Here is a 14809-nt window from a genome sequence, read left to right as displayed (position 1 = left end):
TAAAAACCATTTTAAGCCTTTTTACCATGGAAATATTACGTTTAAAAAAAAATATTTAACAACACTTGTCTAATTAAAAAAAAAAAAGTGTCAAGCAGCTTCATTGAAGCATTCTGCTGTCCTTCATTCATTCTCATACAATCAGGACCACCCCTTTATAGAATGCTGCAGATATCCCAATGTCACCGCTATGAGGATATAGAGTTATTTAACAGTTCTTAGTGCCTTCCAGTACTGTGCAGTAGAAGTTACGTTTGTTTATAGAGTCAATGACATCACACCAATCCTATAGTGTAGCAGCTAGAGAATTGCTACCAGTGTGTCAATGGGTTTGATTCCTGCATGGTATGGTAAATAATTTTATTTTAATTATAATGTATAATTTATAAATTATTATTTTATTTATTTTATCATTTATAAATTATTATATAAATTAATAATTTATAAATTATACCATACCATGAAGGCATCGAACCCATGACCCTTCATACACTAGTAGCATTCTCTATCTTCTACATCATAGGATTGGTGTGATGTCATTGACTCTATAAACAAACTTTGCAGTAGAAGTTAAGTTTGTTTATAGAGTCAATGACATCACACCAATCCTATGGTGTAGCAGCAAGAGAATTGCTACTAGTGTAGGAAGGGTCATGGGTTTGATTCCTACATGGTATGGTAAAATTATTAGTGTAGGGGGAGGTGTCTGTGTGTGTATGTATGTATGTGTACATTAGCAATAAAGCATTGAATGCTATAATATATATATATAACTATGGAGATGTTTTTTAATCAGGAGCCACGCTCAGACCGCATTATAAGCAGATCCGCGTTGTAGCGGATCGTGCTATAATGGGGTTGAGCTGTATATCTGTCCATGAAATGTCTATGAATTGACAGTATAACCCCTGTTCTTTTAATGTAACCATGTATTATTATAACTGTGTGCCCAGGACATACTTGAAAATGAGAGCTAACTCAATGTATTACTTCCTCGTAAAACATTTTTATAAATAAAATAAATAAAAATCTTTAATAGCTAACTTGTGGTTAAAAAAAAAAAGAGGGCAAGTTTTCAGCACCAGAAAGTTCCCTTTTTCAGGCAGATGTTTTTTTTTATTATTAATAAGAGCTGAAAACGCATGTCATTTATATAAAAATTGCATCCTAGTAAGTCTGGATATACACATGTAAATGAGTGTGATACACAAAGTAACATGGAAATGTAGAATAGAAAAAATGGAGAGTGTACCCCAATGTTCCAATGCTGCAATCATAAAAAACAAGCAAAAAATGCAATCACTGTCCAGGAGTAACTAGGAATGTCTTTAGGCAGGTGTAAAATAATAAGTATTAAGGAATAAAGTCAAGGTGGCTATGAAGGTATGGGCACACCAGTCGGGGGTTAATTGCAAATGTGAACCAGAGATACAAAGCAGTGAGACCGCAGCCACATCAACTATTGATCAATAATAGTCCCAATAATGCTAACCTGACCCGACCGGTAATCCTGCCACCTTTTCAGCCGTGGGATGTGATGAAGCAAAAAATCCCCTCCAACCTGTATATGGCAGGGGAATCCCAGCTGTAGAGGAATCAAAGAACCGGGTGCTCCTTTCGCTGATCTGCCGATGGACACCGCAACTCATCTGCTGCCTGGCGTGTATGCCAAAACCCTCAGCTCACCGATGTTGATGACGTAGGGGCTGCGTCACCGATAGCCACGGCCGCGCTGTACTGGGGTCCCACGGGTAGTGCGATCAAGCCCATGAATAACACTGGGGCTCTATACCGCAAGGCAACCAGCCGCGCTGTGACCAAGGCAGATGACGTGTAGGCAGTGTCACAGAGCTCACCGGCTGTGCTGCACTGGGGTCCCCGGGTAGAGCGCTCCAACCCTCCGATCTCACTGGTTCTGCCTCCAGAAGCAAACGGCCGTGCTGGGACTTGGGATATTGCGTGCAGGGTGTTGCCGTAGTGCAGATCAGCTGGATACCGCCTCCGTTTAGTGTTGATAATAATCACCTGTAGCCTCAGAGACTGCTGTGTGCTCCATACCAGTTGAGTAAATGGAAGTAGGAAAAGCGGATGTTCACTACGCCTAGTAACACTACAAGCTAGTAAAATAAAAATGCTTTATTTAGAAAAAAAGGCTAGACATCATAGTAGAACCACTCTGACGCGTTTCATCCCTAGCATGGGACTTTATCAAAGAGTATATGGTTCAGTACACAGACACATCTTATATACATGTGAGCCACATCTGATTGGTCAAAACCAAATTGGACACAGCAGGTAGTAATAAACACATGAATGAGAACATATTACCTGTATTACTGTATTATCTATACTTACCTATACCATTGCATTAATACCTAACGGTATTAATTATGCATAGTTGGTCTTTATCTCCCATGATTATTTTCTTCTCTTCCATGATGTTTTTTCCTTATTTAGAATTTTTAATTATTTGCGTTGGACATTATACCATGTTCTTTGTTTTTAATCTCTATATATTCTTTTATTTTTTCTTTCTTTCTCTTCTTTTTTGGTTAGTATATTATATAGTTCACCATGTGATATGAGTTTTTTTTGCTGTATTACAGACATGCCAGTGTTAATATGTTCTCATTCATGTGTTTATTACTACCTGCTGTGTCCAATTTGGTTTTGACCAATCAGATGTGGCTCACATGTATATAAGATGTGTCTGTGTACTGAACCATATACTCTTTGATAAAGTCCCATGCTAGGGATGAAACGCGTCAGAGTGGTTCTACTATGATGTCTAGCCTTTTTTTCTAAATAAAGCATTTTTATTTTACTAGCTTGTAGTGTTAATAGGAGTAGTGACCATCCGCTTTTCCTACTTCCAGTAACATGGAAATGTAGAAAAAGGAAATGTAAATTGAGCAGGAATTACGATGAGTATGAGGTGTCTGAGCAGGTGGTTAGGGTAACGCAGTAATGCATAAAAAGGACATCTAGATAAATCAGGAATTTGAGTAAAGGTGTGAGGTGTAGTGAGCAGGATTTCCGTATACAGAGATACCTCATTACAGAGGTACACCCGCATTATCGTACGCAATGGGACCGGAGCATGTATGTAAAGCGAAAATGTACTTAAAGTGAAGCACTACCTTTTCCCACTTATCGATGCATGTACTGTACTGCAATCGTAATATACGTGCATAACTGATGTAAATAACGCATTTGTAACAGGCTCTATAGTTTCCCTGCTTGCGCACAGCTTTGGTACAGGTAGGGAGCCGGTATTGCTGTTCAGAACGTGATGACAGGCGCATGCGTGAGCTGGCGTTTGCCAATTGGGCGATATGTACTTACTCGCGAGTGTACTTAAAGTGAGTGTACTTAAAGCGGGGTACACCTGTATACTGTATTTATATTTCATAAATATGAAGTCTTATTCAATGTATCAAAAGTTTGCAAAAGTTTATATTTCTATGTTTTTCTCTCTCTCCGACTTCTGAAATTACCCTTGATAATTGTAATTTTCACGTCCATGATATTATGATTGGGGCTGCGAAAGTGTTCCCCGTACAGGTGTATATTTATTTATTTTAAAATGATTAATGGTGATTCAGGTTTATTCTTTTTTTCTATGCTTTGTGCTTTCACCTATATTCCACCTTGTTGTGTGCATGGTGTATATGTTATTATGTATATAACGTTGGATGAGGCAAAGGTGAAGGATTCTAGAATGTTATATTCCTGATGTGTGTGGTATACTGTAGGTATCCGGTCTGTGGTTACAATGTGTGAGCAGGTCACACATTTTTTGGGTTGACTCATAGGCTGGGACAAGGAGCTCCTTACAAGAAGTTGTCTGAAGTTTGGTGGTTGTCTGTAGGAGAGATGGGGTGGTTCTGCAAAGATTTCAATGTCATCTTTATGGAGGGTTGATTGTAAATCTTTAGTTATTCTGCACAGTTAGGTATTGTAGGTAACAACTTTGCATCTTTAATGGTACCCGGTTTTCTTCCTGTTTCGATTTGTATTTAAAGAGGTATTATCTGTGCATGCTGGTGCCTCTGTGTATTTGGTTTTCTGCAATCCTGGGGTTGTGACCATGATTTATGAAGTTCCTCCCAGTATATCAAGATGCTCGTCCCAGTCTGTAGCATCTGAGCAGGTCTGGCCGTTCCTTATGGCTTAGCTATAAATGAGTGTTCTCTATGTCTGGGGTGGAAGCAGACATACCTTAAGTATGTAGGTCAGTCAGTGTGTTTGTGGCATCGGGATGCATTTTCTAGTCCTTTATATGGATTGTGGTGTCAAGAAAATTAGTGTGTAGGAATGGCTCAGTTTTAGGCTAATTTGGGGATGGAGTTCATTAAACCATTCATGAAATTGGATAAAATTCTGTTCAGTGGCAGTCCAAATAATCAGAATATCATCTATGCAGCAGAAATAAGATAGGTATTTAGTGCTGCAGGTGGACAAGAAATAATTTTCAAACTTTGCCATAAACAAATATGCGTAGTGAGAGGCCATCTTTGTGTGCATAGCTGTCACATTGAAAGTAGATGTCCTCACAGAATGAGAACTAATTTTGTGCAAGTATGAATTTGGTTAATTGTAGAATAGCCTCTGTGGGTAGATCTTGATGCTCAAGATATTCTTGGCATGCTGCTATACTGTACCATCTTTGTGGGGAATCGCAACCATAATGGTTCCTTCTGGAAAAAGACCAATAGCAGCTAACTTGTCCAGCAGATCAGTAGTGTCCTGTAGGTAGCCGACTATATATTTTTTTACTACAAGACCAATTTACACCTAGCTGCAAATATGCACAGTACATAGAGCACTGCTCTGAGTTATGGCTGATGCCACTTTGAGAAACATGTTTAGCATACTATTGACTTGCCTCATGAGGGATAATAACCAACACCAAATCAATGATTAACAGGCCATTGTATGGCAAATCTCAGTTTTTGAACCCCCCTCCCTCACACATTTCTGTATTTGGTGTTGTCCATCTATTAAATTGTGACAGTCTCACCAGACAATTATGAGGCTTCATGATGAAAACTATCTTTTTATGGTGTTCACGGTGCAAATCTGCACTTCCCTACCGTTCCATTAGAATGTGTAAACTCTTGTATTTTACATATTAGTGTGTATATACTGTAGTGACGACGGTTATTCTAAAACAAACCAGTGGCAATTACCAAAAAGACCCAGGTACATGCTGCAACATTTCAGTGACATTTCTGCAGAGACTAATGGCCCATCGGATTAACAGCGGGGGTCCCTGGCAGTCCAATTCAAACTGAATGGGACTGCCAGGGAACCATGCTGTGTTAATCCGATGGGCCATTAGCCTCTGCAGAAATGTCACTGAAATGTCCCCACATGTACCTGGCTAGTTTAAGGCAAGTTTTAGAATACTCGTTGGCTCGTCTGTAGAACAATTAACAATCCAAAATTTAAAAAATATTTATTTTTCATTGCTGCATTAGCCTTACTGTGCATTCAGTATATAGAGAGAGATAGAGAGATAGAGACTGTAATAGTTTTTGTTAAAACATGATTTAACACGGGGAGTCCTCCAGCGCTCACCCGCTTTATTTTCAGCTGTAGGGACCACCCCAGTTCTACAGATACTTTCAGTTTAGCGGCTGGTCTTCTGGCCCCCATTCCAAGGAAACAAAATGGCCACCAAACTGAGCAATATGAAGGTGCAATGTCATGGTTACCCGCCAGCACCATCTTCAAAAAATAAAACAGGAAGTGCACCCGCAGCTACAATGAAGTATCTCGGGGAGTGGGGGGTCCCCGGAGCTTAAAATAGAGTGATTTGGCGCCATGGGACTCTCCAGCTCTAATCAGGTTTTTTTTTTTTTTTTTTTTAAATCAACATCCATTTTGTTCTTGGTTCTTTACGCACGACCCATAATAATAACAACTGGCAAACATTTTTCTATATAGCACAATGCTTTCTTTGTGAACATTTTCAGAGGGAAATTTGTAGGAAAGTAGTCTTGTAGGTAACCACTAATAACTGGGTTGGCCCAACTTCTATGAGGTAAGTCAATGACTATCCAAAGAACACAGACACAACTTTGAACAGATAAAGGTTTCCTTGTTCTTACCTGTTGGGCTCCATCCCCATTAACAATGGGAGCAGGTAGAATCTCAGTAGTTAGTAGCTGAGAGCTGTCCAGTGGTGGAGGATGGTGATCTTCCATCATGGATAAAACATACATCTACAAGATAGTCTTCAAACGCTGAATAAAAGGAGAAGAAAAAAAATGGCACTCGTTTTAATAAATACCCATCATACATATAAAGTGAGCAACAATTACTTTAATCCCTTTACTTCAATATATTGCAAAGTAGCAGCTAAAAAGCTAGCTAGCCTACAAAATTATCAACCCTCTGTGACAACCAGGGTTGGCTATGTGACCTTTTATCAATTAGCCATGCCCACTAGCACTCCTTTTGACACAAATACATATATATTATGTGGTAATGTTTGGGGTTTCTCAGATCTTGTTGGGTATCTGTGTGTTTATTAACTATGTGCAGCTGGTCTCAGCTGTTTTTGGGAGGATAGTGGCCCCTCCCCCCCAAGGTTCAAGCTCGCCCCTTCCCACTTTTCAAGTTGGCAGGTCAGTTTCATTTTGCTGGGTTACGACAGATCCAATGCAGGTCCTTCTTCCTGTAATTATACAGGTAAAAAAATAATTGTAACTCAGGGAGTGTTAGGACCTGCAAACGGTCATGCCTTGATGTGGCAGCAGGCTTAAGACGTTTTGGCCAAAGGGTTAAACTAAATGACCCTTTTTTAAGAGAATATATTGGTATTGCACCGTGTATTTTTGGCACTTTGGAAATAATAATAATGTAGTAATGTTTGTGGTTTCTCAGAGCTTGTTTGGTATCTGTGTGTTTATTGACTATGTGACCTTAGAACAACAATGCCCCCTTACGATTTTTTTTTCTTTTTTTTTCCTTTCTCATTTTTCTACAGAATTTATTTTGGGGTGGCGGGCTGAGGGAGCTGAACTGCACCCTTTTTACGTCTATTTAATCTCTGGGGACATCCCGGTTCCCAATATATGTATCCCTTTTTGTGCTGGTGTTTCCAGTCAATTCTTGGAAATCAATATTTCTGCCATCATTACTTCCACGGGTCTACAGGAAGCTGCAATGTCTTTGAGCATGACGTGGACAACGCTGGCGGCCATCTTTGATTTGTATTCATTTTACAGGCATATAAAAATAAAATATATTTTTTTGGGAACAGGGATCCCCAGAGCCAAGAATAGAATAGATCTCCAATTCAGATTATGCAAAATAACTCCCCAAATGGAGGCATTGCTGCTGCTGCTCCTATTTTGTACAGTGCAGTTTACATGCAAAGTTATATATGAAATAAATTACTATCTTCATCATGTACGCATGAGACACCTTTTCTTGCCAAGCGGGGAAAGCAGGAATATGATCGCAGAACGGACACAAAAGCCTTAGTAAACATACATGTACAATCTGCCCTTAAACACAAACAATCTCACATGCATTTGGATTAATTCAGAATATTCACAGACCATATAGATATATGTCAAAGAAATCCACAATGCATATAATGGGTGGTAACACCTGGACAGACACGCACACACTTTAATCATTTATTTTCTACATTTGCAGTTTGCTTGCCTAAAGTTCACATTAAATAAAGTTAATTGCTTGAAACTGATAACCAATTCTTAATATTTACATTTTACTAACAGCTAGTGTTTGAGCATTTGATAAAGCTGCAGTTCTCCAAAGTTTATGGACCGTGAAAGCAAATAAATAATACTTCTTGGTAACAGCTGTTTTTTTAGCCTCAAGATCACTGCAATACCTTGAAAACTACTGATATGAAAAGGAAACTTGCAATAAAGTTATTTTCCATATGGACAAATAATTGAAGAAGAAACGTTGCTTAATAATTTGTCCCACAGTGCTAAAAATATTGTTTCAGCAGGAATTCAGATGGTCACATAATACATTTTTGGGATGATAAAGATGTAACTTGGAAGAAAGGCTATTGCTGAAAGGTTCCTGTGGGGATAGAGACATTGATTTCACATTCAAAATTATTACATTTTACTCTGTATCAAATCTTTCAGCAAGATTTTTTTTTGCTTTCAACATGGATTCTTTTAAGGCCATTTTCTGCTGATTACGTTCATTTTTTCAAGATAGTAAATCTCAGCCTATTATTAATATTTACTCTCATACTGTATTGGTTTTGCCGTCTAAATCACGGATCTCTTTTTAGAAAAACAGCAGTTGTGATTGTTCTTGAACGCTTTGATTTCCGGCATTTTCTGCAGACATTTTCTGAGGATTACAGTAACATTTCTGCCTTTTAAGAAATGTACAGTATATACAAGTCTTTTCAGTTTATGCATTTCTAGATTTTTATTGTATACTACTGTAGGTTTCTTTTTAAAGCCATTTACTTAAAATAACTTAAATAAATGAAATCATTTCCTAACATATGACTTGAAATTACTTATTTGAATCAAATAAAGATGAAAAGGCACAATTGGAGTATAACTAGTAGGATTCACACAACTTATGCTACATTTGGTAGACCCTGTTCCTTTTCTGCAGGTCCACGCACACTCTTGCAATACTAAAGGTGGTAGCTTCACCAAGGCAGGAAGTGGAGTGAAACACACTGCTCAAACTACAATTCTAAGCAAAACAGAGAAAACCAGTAAGCTCCTAATTTATATACCCCCAAAGTAACCACAATATATATATTTGCATATGAGTGTCATAACGGAGTGCTACTGGGCATGGCAATATATAGTTAAAATCAAGGACAGAACATAGAACACAGACAGAGCCCAATGCTACTTCCAATGACACAGATACACAGCTTTTCCTGGTATTATACAGGTAAATAAGAGCTTCAAACTAATAACTATGCAGCTAATCACAACAGCTTTATTATAAAGTTTTCTTCCTGGTATTATACAGGTTAAGAATTTGATTAGTGTTAGGACCTGCACAGATTTGGTCTACCTTGGCGTTTGGTGTGCAGGCTTAAGATACTTTGGCCAAAGAATCAAACTAAATGACCATATGTTTTTAGTTTAGATACACATATACATATATATATATACACATATATATACATATATATATATACACACATATATATATATATATATATATATATAATATATATATGTACTTTACTGTGTATCTGTGTTCTATGTTCTGTCCTTGATTTTAACTACAAATTGTAAGCACTTTGCAAAGTACTTTAATGTGATCTTTTCAGCATAGCTATGCACAATGCCTTTGCTTAAATATTTACTCTCTAGGCATTTTCCTGGTGTCTAATGATGAGCATAAATCACTCCATAATGAGGCTGGTACATAACTGCTGCACATTTACACCAGGATGTTACAGGGCTCATTTATCACAGTCCTTTGTGGGCAGAAACCCCCTTCATCAACATTGTCACAAGCTCTGCAGATTGTAGATGTATCACTGCACCTTTTTTTTTTACTGTAGACTTATTAACCATTTATGGGAGTTATTAATTTTATCTTATAACTCCATATAACACAAAACAGTACTACACAAGAGTTAAATAGTACTACAATTTATTTATAAAATGTTTTACCAGGACGTAATACATTGAGAGTTGCTCTCTCGTTTTCAAGTATGTCCTGGGCACAGAGTTATGATGACAAATACTTGGTTCAAATACATAGTTACATTAAGTGAGAAAGGTTATACGTGATATACAAGACATTGCATGTACAGTAAGAGATAATAAGAAATAAGAGATACTACTGCTCAGACTCTTTTGGCAAACATATTTTATCTTGGTATATTGACAAGTTCAGCAAATTGCCAGTCACCAGTCATACACAACAATTCCAAGGTGGACACCAGTGTTTTGTCTAACCTGGGGTCCTCAGACTACATTTAAGGGGCTCGAAAAAAGGTCACCATGAAAAGACCCTGGCATTGGGAGGGCCCTGAAGAAGGTCCTTAGTGGACCGAAACGTTGGTTTACACATGTGCTGTCATGTGGTTTGAATACAATCTTTTTGCTACATACTACTGAGTGCTGTTTCTTTGCTTTCCCTGCTGGGAAGGCAATCTGTTGTCTATATATATTTATATATTTTTTTTCTCGCAATCTCATGGTGCAACGCCTCCACCTGAGAGGAATCCCGACAGAGCGGGAGGAGCCCCTCACAGGACACAACCCAATAACACACAATTGGTATGATAAAGCAAGAATAACCTTTACTGTACATGTATATAACGCTTATACTCTATAAATTCCCAACAATAAAACACTCCCACCTCCAAATGAGTGTAACTTCTTCCCACCACTGTTTACCTCCCCACACTGTGTCCACAGTAAAACCCTTGTCCCGTGGTCAGCGCTGCCACTATGTGTGAGTACTCAGTTGGTGCACATGTGTAACGATACCTGCCCAGTGCGACGGCACCTGGGCGTTCAAAGATCTTTACAAAGGATCTGACGACCTCCTGGGCGACGTCCGGTTCCACCAGCGTGATGATCTGTCAGGGCAGTCCACCCGGAGTATAGTCCCGCTCTCTCTGCGGAGTAGGCCTGATCCCAAGCCTCTTGGTGGGAAGCGCAGCGTTCGCTGTGTCCCTACTGTACTGAGTATAACACTAAGGGGCAGGATCCCTAACCTAGGGCCTGTCCCTAAAGCACCACAACCTATATATGGCTCAGGGCCTAACTGGGGCCTAGGGGGCTGCTGGCCTAATGCAGTGGGTCACTGACCCCTGCACCCTCACCACCTTCCCCTAGTGTCTCCTGGCACGGTCTGCACCACGCAAAATCTATCTCCCTAGAGCCTGCCAAGATCCCTGCACTACTATTGGCTCCCTGGCGTCATGTAGTGCGCTCGAGGCTCATGGGACTTATAGTCCCTTCCAAGAGCCTTCCCTGGTTGGCTAGTGCTTCGCGCGCTTGTCCTTGCTCATGCGCAACTTGTAATGGCCGGAGCTCCAACTGCGCATGCGCGAACTCGCAAGATGGCATCGCCCTGCACGGGAGCTGCCGGGAGTCTCCGGCGATGCGCTCACCCTGCGCAACCACTGGCTGTCCCTTAGAACTCCCAGCACCCGCCGGACATTGCCGCACACCTCCGGCAGCACCCGCAGCCACCGCAGAGGTAAGGGGGTCCTAAGAGCCCAAGGGGTCCGGGGCTACAGACGAATAGTGGGGCAGACAGGAGTCTGACCGTGGGGGAGGTGAGAAGCTGTAATCCCTGGCTGCAATGGCCCTGCAAAAGGCTTTGGTGGCTTTTCAACGAATGTCTCTATTACCATAGTGACAAGAGCTAATAAATGTCAAAAATAACTATTCTGCATCTCCCGAAATTTTCTTTAGCAGTCAGAGCAGAGCAGGAGTTAATGCCAAAACTACCGAAGTGTCACGTCCCTTACAAAACACAAAGCGAAAGCACAGGATTGTAATGGCAGACTTTACCTAACAAGAAAAACCGGTTACTTGGTAAACACAAGGATATGTACTGACTGACAGTGTCACTCTGCAACATTCAAACTCACAGCTGTAAACACCTTATGCTTTTATGGCCGTGATACTTGAACACAACACTGAAACAAGCAGGCACTATTCTTGCAAACATCACGCAAAATGTACGTGAGCATTTCTATGCAGTTTTTAACCCGCCAAAGCTTCTTATAATTAGATTAAATGTTACCAAGTTAGTCACAAACACACACAGCTTCACAGCATGCCAAAACAACCTCAACAAGAACAGGGGGAGAGGGATCAGGCTCTCTCCCTCCCTTACTTCCATTACCAAAAAACAAACGTTATTAAGTTCTCAGCAGTTACACATTCATTCCATTGGGGTTACACAAAGTTGCACTGCGGCATTGAACAAAAATTACAATCGTTTAACTGGACTGGAAGACCATATGGCTAAAGGCTGCAAAAACAAAGAGCCCATGAAGTTCACTGCATGGATACAGACATGAGCAACGTTTAGCTGACAGCAACCTAATGCTGAAAGCATTTTACAGACTAAATCTGCTAATTATCAGTAGACTTCAATAGTACGTTAACGCAAATCAAGCGCACTGCTTTCCCTCTACATGCAGTGCCACCTTCAAGAAGCCCTTAAAGGAACAATTCCTCCTACGCTTTACTTTTTGCCCCCATTTAAAGGATGTTAACCAGGGGTTCACCTTGAGCTAAATACTACTATTTTCAGGGGGGAAACAAAATGGTTGTCAAATCTCAAATCAATAGGAAGCTGCAATATCATTGGTTATGGGTTCCTATTTGAAGGCTATTTAAATACCCCTTAAAAAACAGTAAGTACTACCGGTAAATTCACCAGTTAGTGACTCAGGAAAGAATAAAACCCTGGTGCCCATCCATGCTTGAACTGCAGCTTTAAAGAGAACCAGAGTGCAGATTTTAAAGAGGCATCAAGGTAACACTTTAAAAAATATATATGTAATTTTTGCTTTTAATATATGCAGCCTTTGATTACCTTTATTGAAAACTAATTACCTAAGCTGCCAGTCGATTGGTTCTCCTGCAGTCTTTGTTTTTTTGGTGGCCCAACCCGGATTTCAATATTGCAAATTACACTTATATAAATTTAAAGTGCAATTCGGACTTGGACTTTTTCTTCCAAAAATTATAGCAATATATTCAGTACTATAAAAACTGGTACCATCTACCATTGTATTTCATTTCACTTATAAAATAACCTATACCCAACCACTTGCACAAAAAGTCACAGAGACCTTCCAGCATGTAACCCTATGATCTTATGTAGTGCTCCGTCAGTGACCTTCCACGTGATCCAAGATAACTTGTGCCAAAGTTGAGCTCCATCTTTTGGCACAAGTCCCATTTGCATCAAACAGATCCTAGTGGAAATCACAAAGGCACACGATTGTTGAACTGGATATATGCACACGGGCAGGACCGGCAGGCATCCTTTCTGCTGAGAGCACCATTAATGTCCCTTATAAGGACTTTTAAATGAAGGGAGGTTATATACTCTACAACTGATTATTCCTGTTCTCCCAATCCACCACTAGCTTCACAGCATTTCTATATTCAGAGAAGGGGGCTCCTTGCAAAAAAATATAAAAAGGAGCAGTACCACCATTTCCCTGCCCTCAGACAGATGAGGTTTCAGCTTCCTATTGATAAGAGGGGTGTAAGGTATTTAAACCGCCATTTTGTTTCTCGTGATTGGCAAGGTAACCGGCTCTACCTTTATCGGCATGTATTTGTGGAACCAAAGGTTCCCAGGAGAAGAAAATAGCACATAGCTCCGGGAACCCCCTACAAAAGGAAAGAAAAAGCGAAGTGGGAGACAGCAGCAACAACACGAGTAGGGAGAACTGCAGCCTTGCCTGTAGAACAGATCCTGTAGCAAAATTACTATTCAGCTTACCCCTTTCTTTCTATAGTATGTACAGAACATTGTGTGTGTATTAGCACTAATGCAGGCAGACAATTTCAAGAACGCTTCCTTTAAAACAACACTTAAAATAATCCAAGGACGCTATTAATGAAGCCTCTGAGAAACTGCACACATGGGGTAGTATCTAATATCAATGCCATTTTTTATAGTAAAGTACTTAAATCATTTAACAAACCTAGAACTGTGGAAAAATATTTCATGCCTTCATTCAACATTATGGGCAACAGTTGCATAAAGCAAGTTTGTATAGAGCAGATTTTTAATAATCACAGATTCTTTGCTCTTTTCGGTACGGGTTCTGTGTGTTTACACCTCATGTTAGGCCCGTAATATAGTGGGGCAGTTATAGTTAGCTGTGGTTAGCCAGCCATTGTATGCTAGGGCCGCGCGCGCACGGTCGTGGAGCCGGGCGATAGCGGGGAAGACTCAAAAAGTAAGTATTTGCGCCGCTACCACCACTGTAATATATGTATGTGTATACAATGTTAATAATTTATTTTTATTTTACACAACGAGTCTTTATTTTAAAAATATATAATAAATTAATAACACAATCTACATATAAATATATATATACACACACACACAAACACAAACCTGTCGCTCCCTGCAGCATGCACTGTACACACAAAAAGTGTGCGCCACGTGCACGCACCAACTAAAGAACAAGCATTAGTGCTCTCAACTCTAAAATGAGTATGCTGTGTATTTTGTAGTAGTGCATAAGCTCCAATTGCAAAGTACTATGTATAATGATGGCACTCACGGAGGGGCGCAGGGCAGCAGCCTCTTGTGGCAGAGCGTCACGGAAGGGCACAGGACGGCCACCCACAGCAATTGGGGGCGGTGTGGTGGCAAGACGGCTGCCCACCACCGTGGCAGGTGCAGTGAGTTTGAGAGGGCTGCCTGCGCTGCAGGCGGTGGGAGACCAAGACGGCCGCCTGCAGCAGTTGCGGGCGGCGTCGGTGCAAATCGGCCGCCTGCAGCGGTTGCAGGCGGTAGGAGAGCAAGGCGGCGTGTGGCGGCTAGTTGGTGATGCAGGGCACCCCTGCTAGGATCGCAGCATCCTTGCCTGCAGGTGAGGCCCCCCGCGTGGTTCGACGACGCGGAACTGGCAATGGAGGAAGATGAGGATCGGCCCGAATTGCCACAAAGGTTGCGTCCCCCTTCAACGCCAAGAACGGATGGCAGAATTTTGTAAGTGGGCGCTGGCAGCGGCTCGGGTCGGCTTGTGTTGCCCGGTAGCCTTATGGGCGTTGGGGACCACGCAGTGATGAATTTAGTGCAAGCATCCTTGGCTACG

General features: G+C 40.7%; 1 protein-coding gene across 5 annotated transcripts in view; it reads right to left on the bottom strand.

Moving 5' to 3' along the window:
- The window catches only part of FNDC3A (fibronectin type III domain containing 3A), a 220193-nt gene that overhangs the window by 176612 nt on the left and 28772 nt on the right, over nucleotides 1–14809 (bottom strand). For 3 of the 5 annotated variants that reach the window (XM_075591924.1, XM_075591926.1, XM_075591925.1), the window contains exon 2: nucleotides 6117–6251. In XM_075591924.1, coding sequence (XP_075448039.1) covers nucleotides 6117–6230 — 114 coding nt within the window. In that variant the 5' untranslated portion in view covers nucleotides 6231–6251. Of the gene's footprint in view, nucleotides 1–6116; nucleotides 6252–8253; nucleotides 8356–14809 lie in introns of those variants that run through there. The other 2 variants (XM_075591927.1, XM_075591930.1) reach the window with 2 other exon arrangements.

The sequence above is a fragment of the Ascaphus truei genome, chromosome 3 (assembly GCF_040206685.1).
Source record: "Ascaphus truei isolate aAscTru1 chromosome 3, aAscTru1.hap1, whole genome shotgun sequence".
NCBI classification, from domain to species: Eukaryota; Metazoa; Chordata; class Amphibia; order Anura; family Ascaphidae; genus Ascaphus; species Ascaphus truei.
Note: the sequence above shows the minus strand (reverse complement) of the source record. Positions and strands in the feature narration are given on the sequence as shown.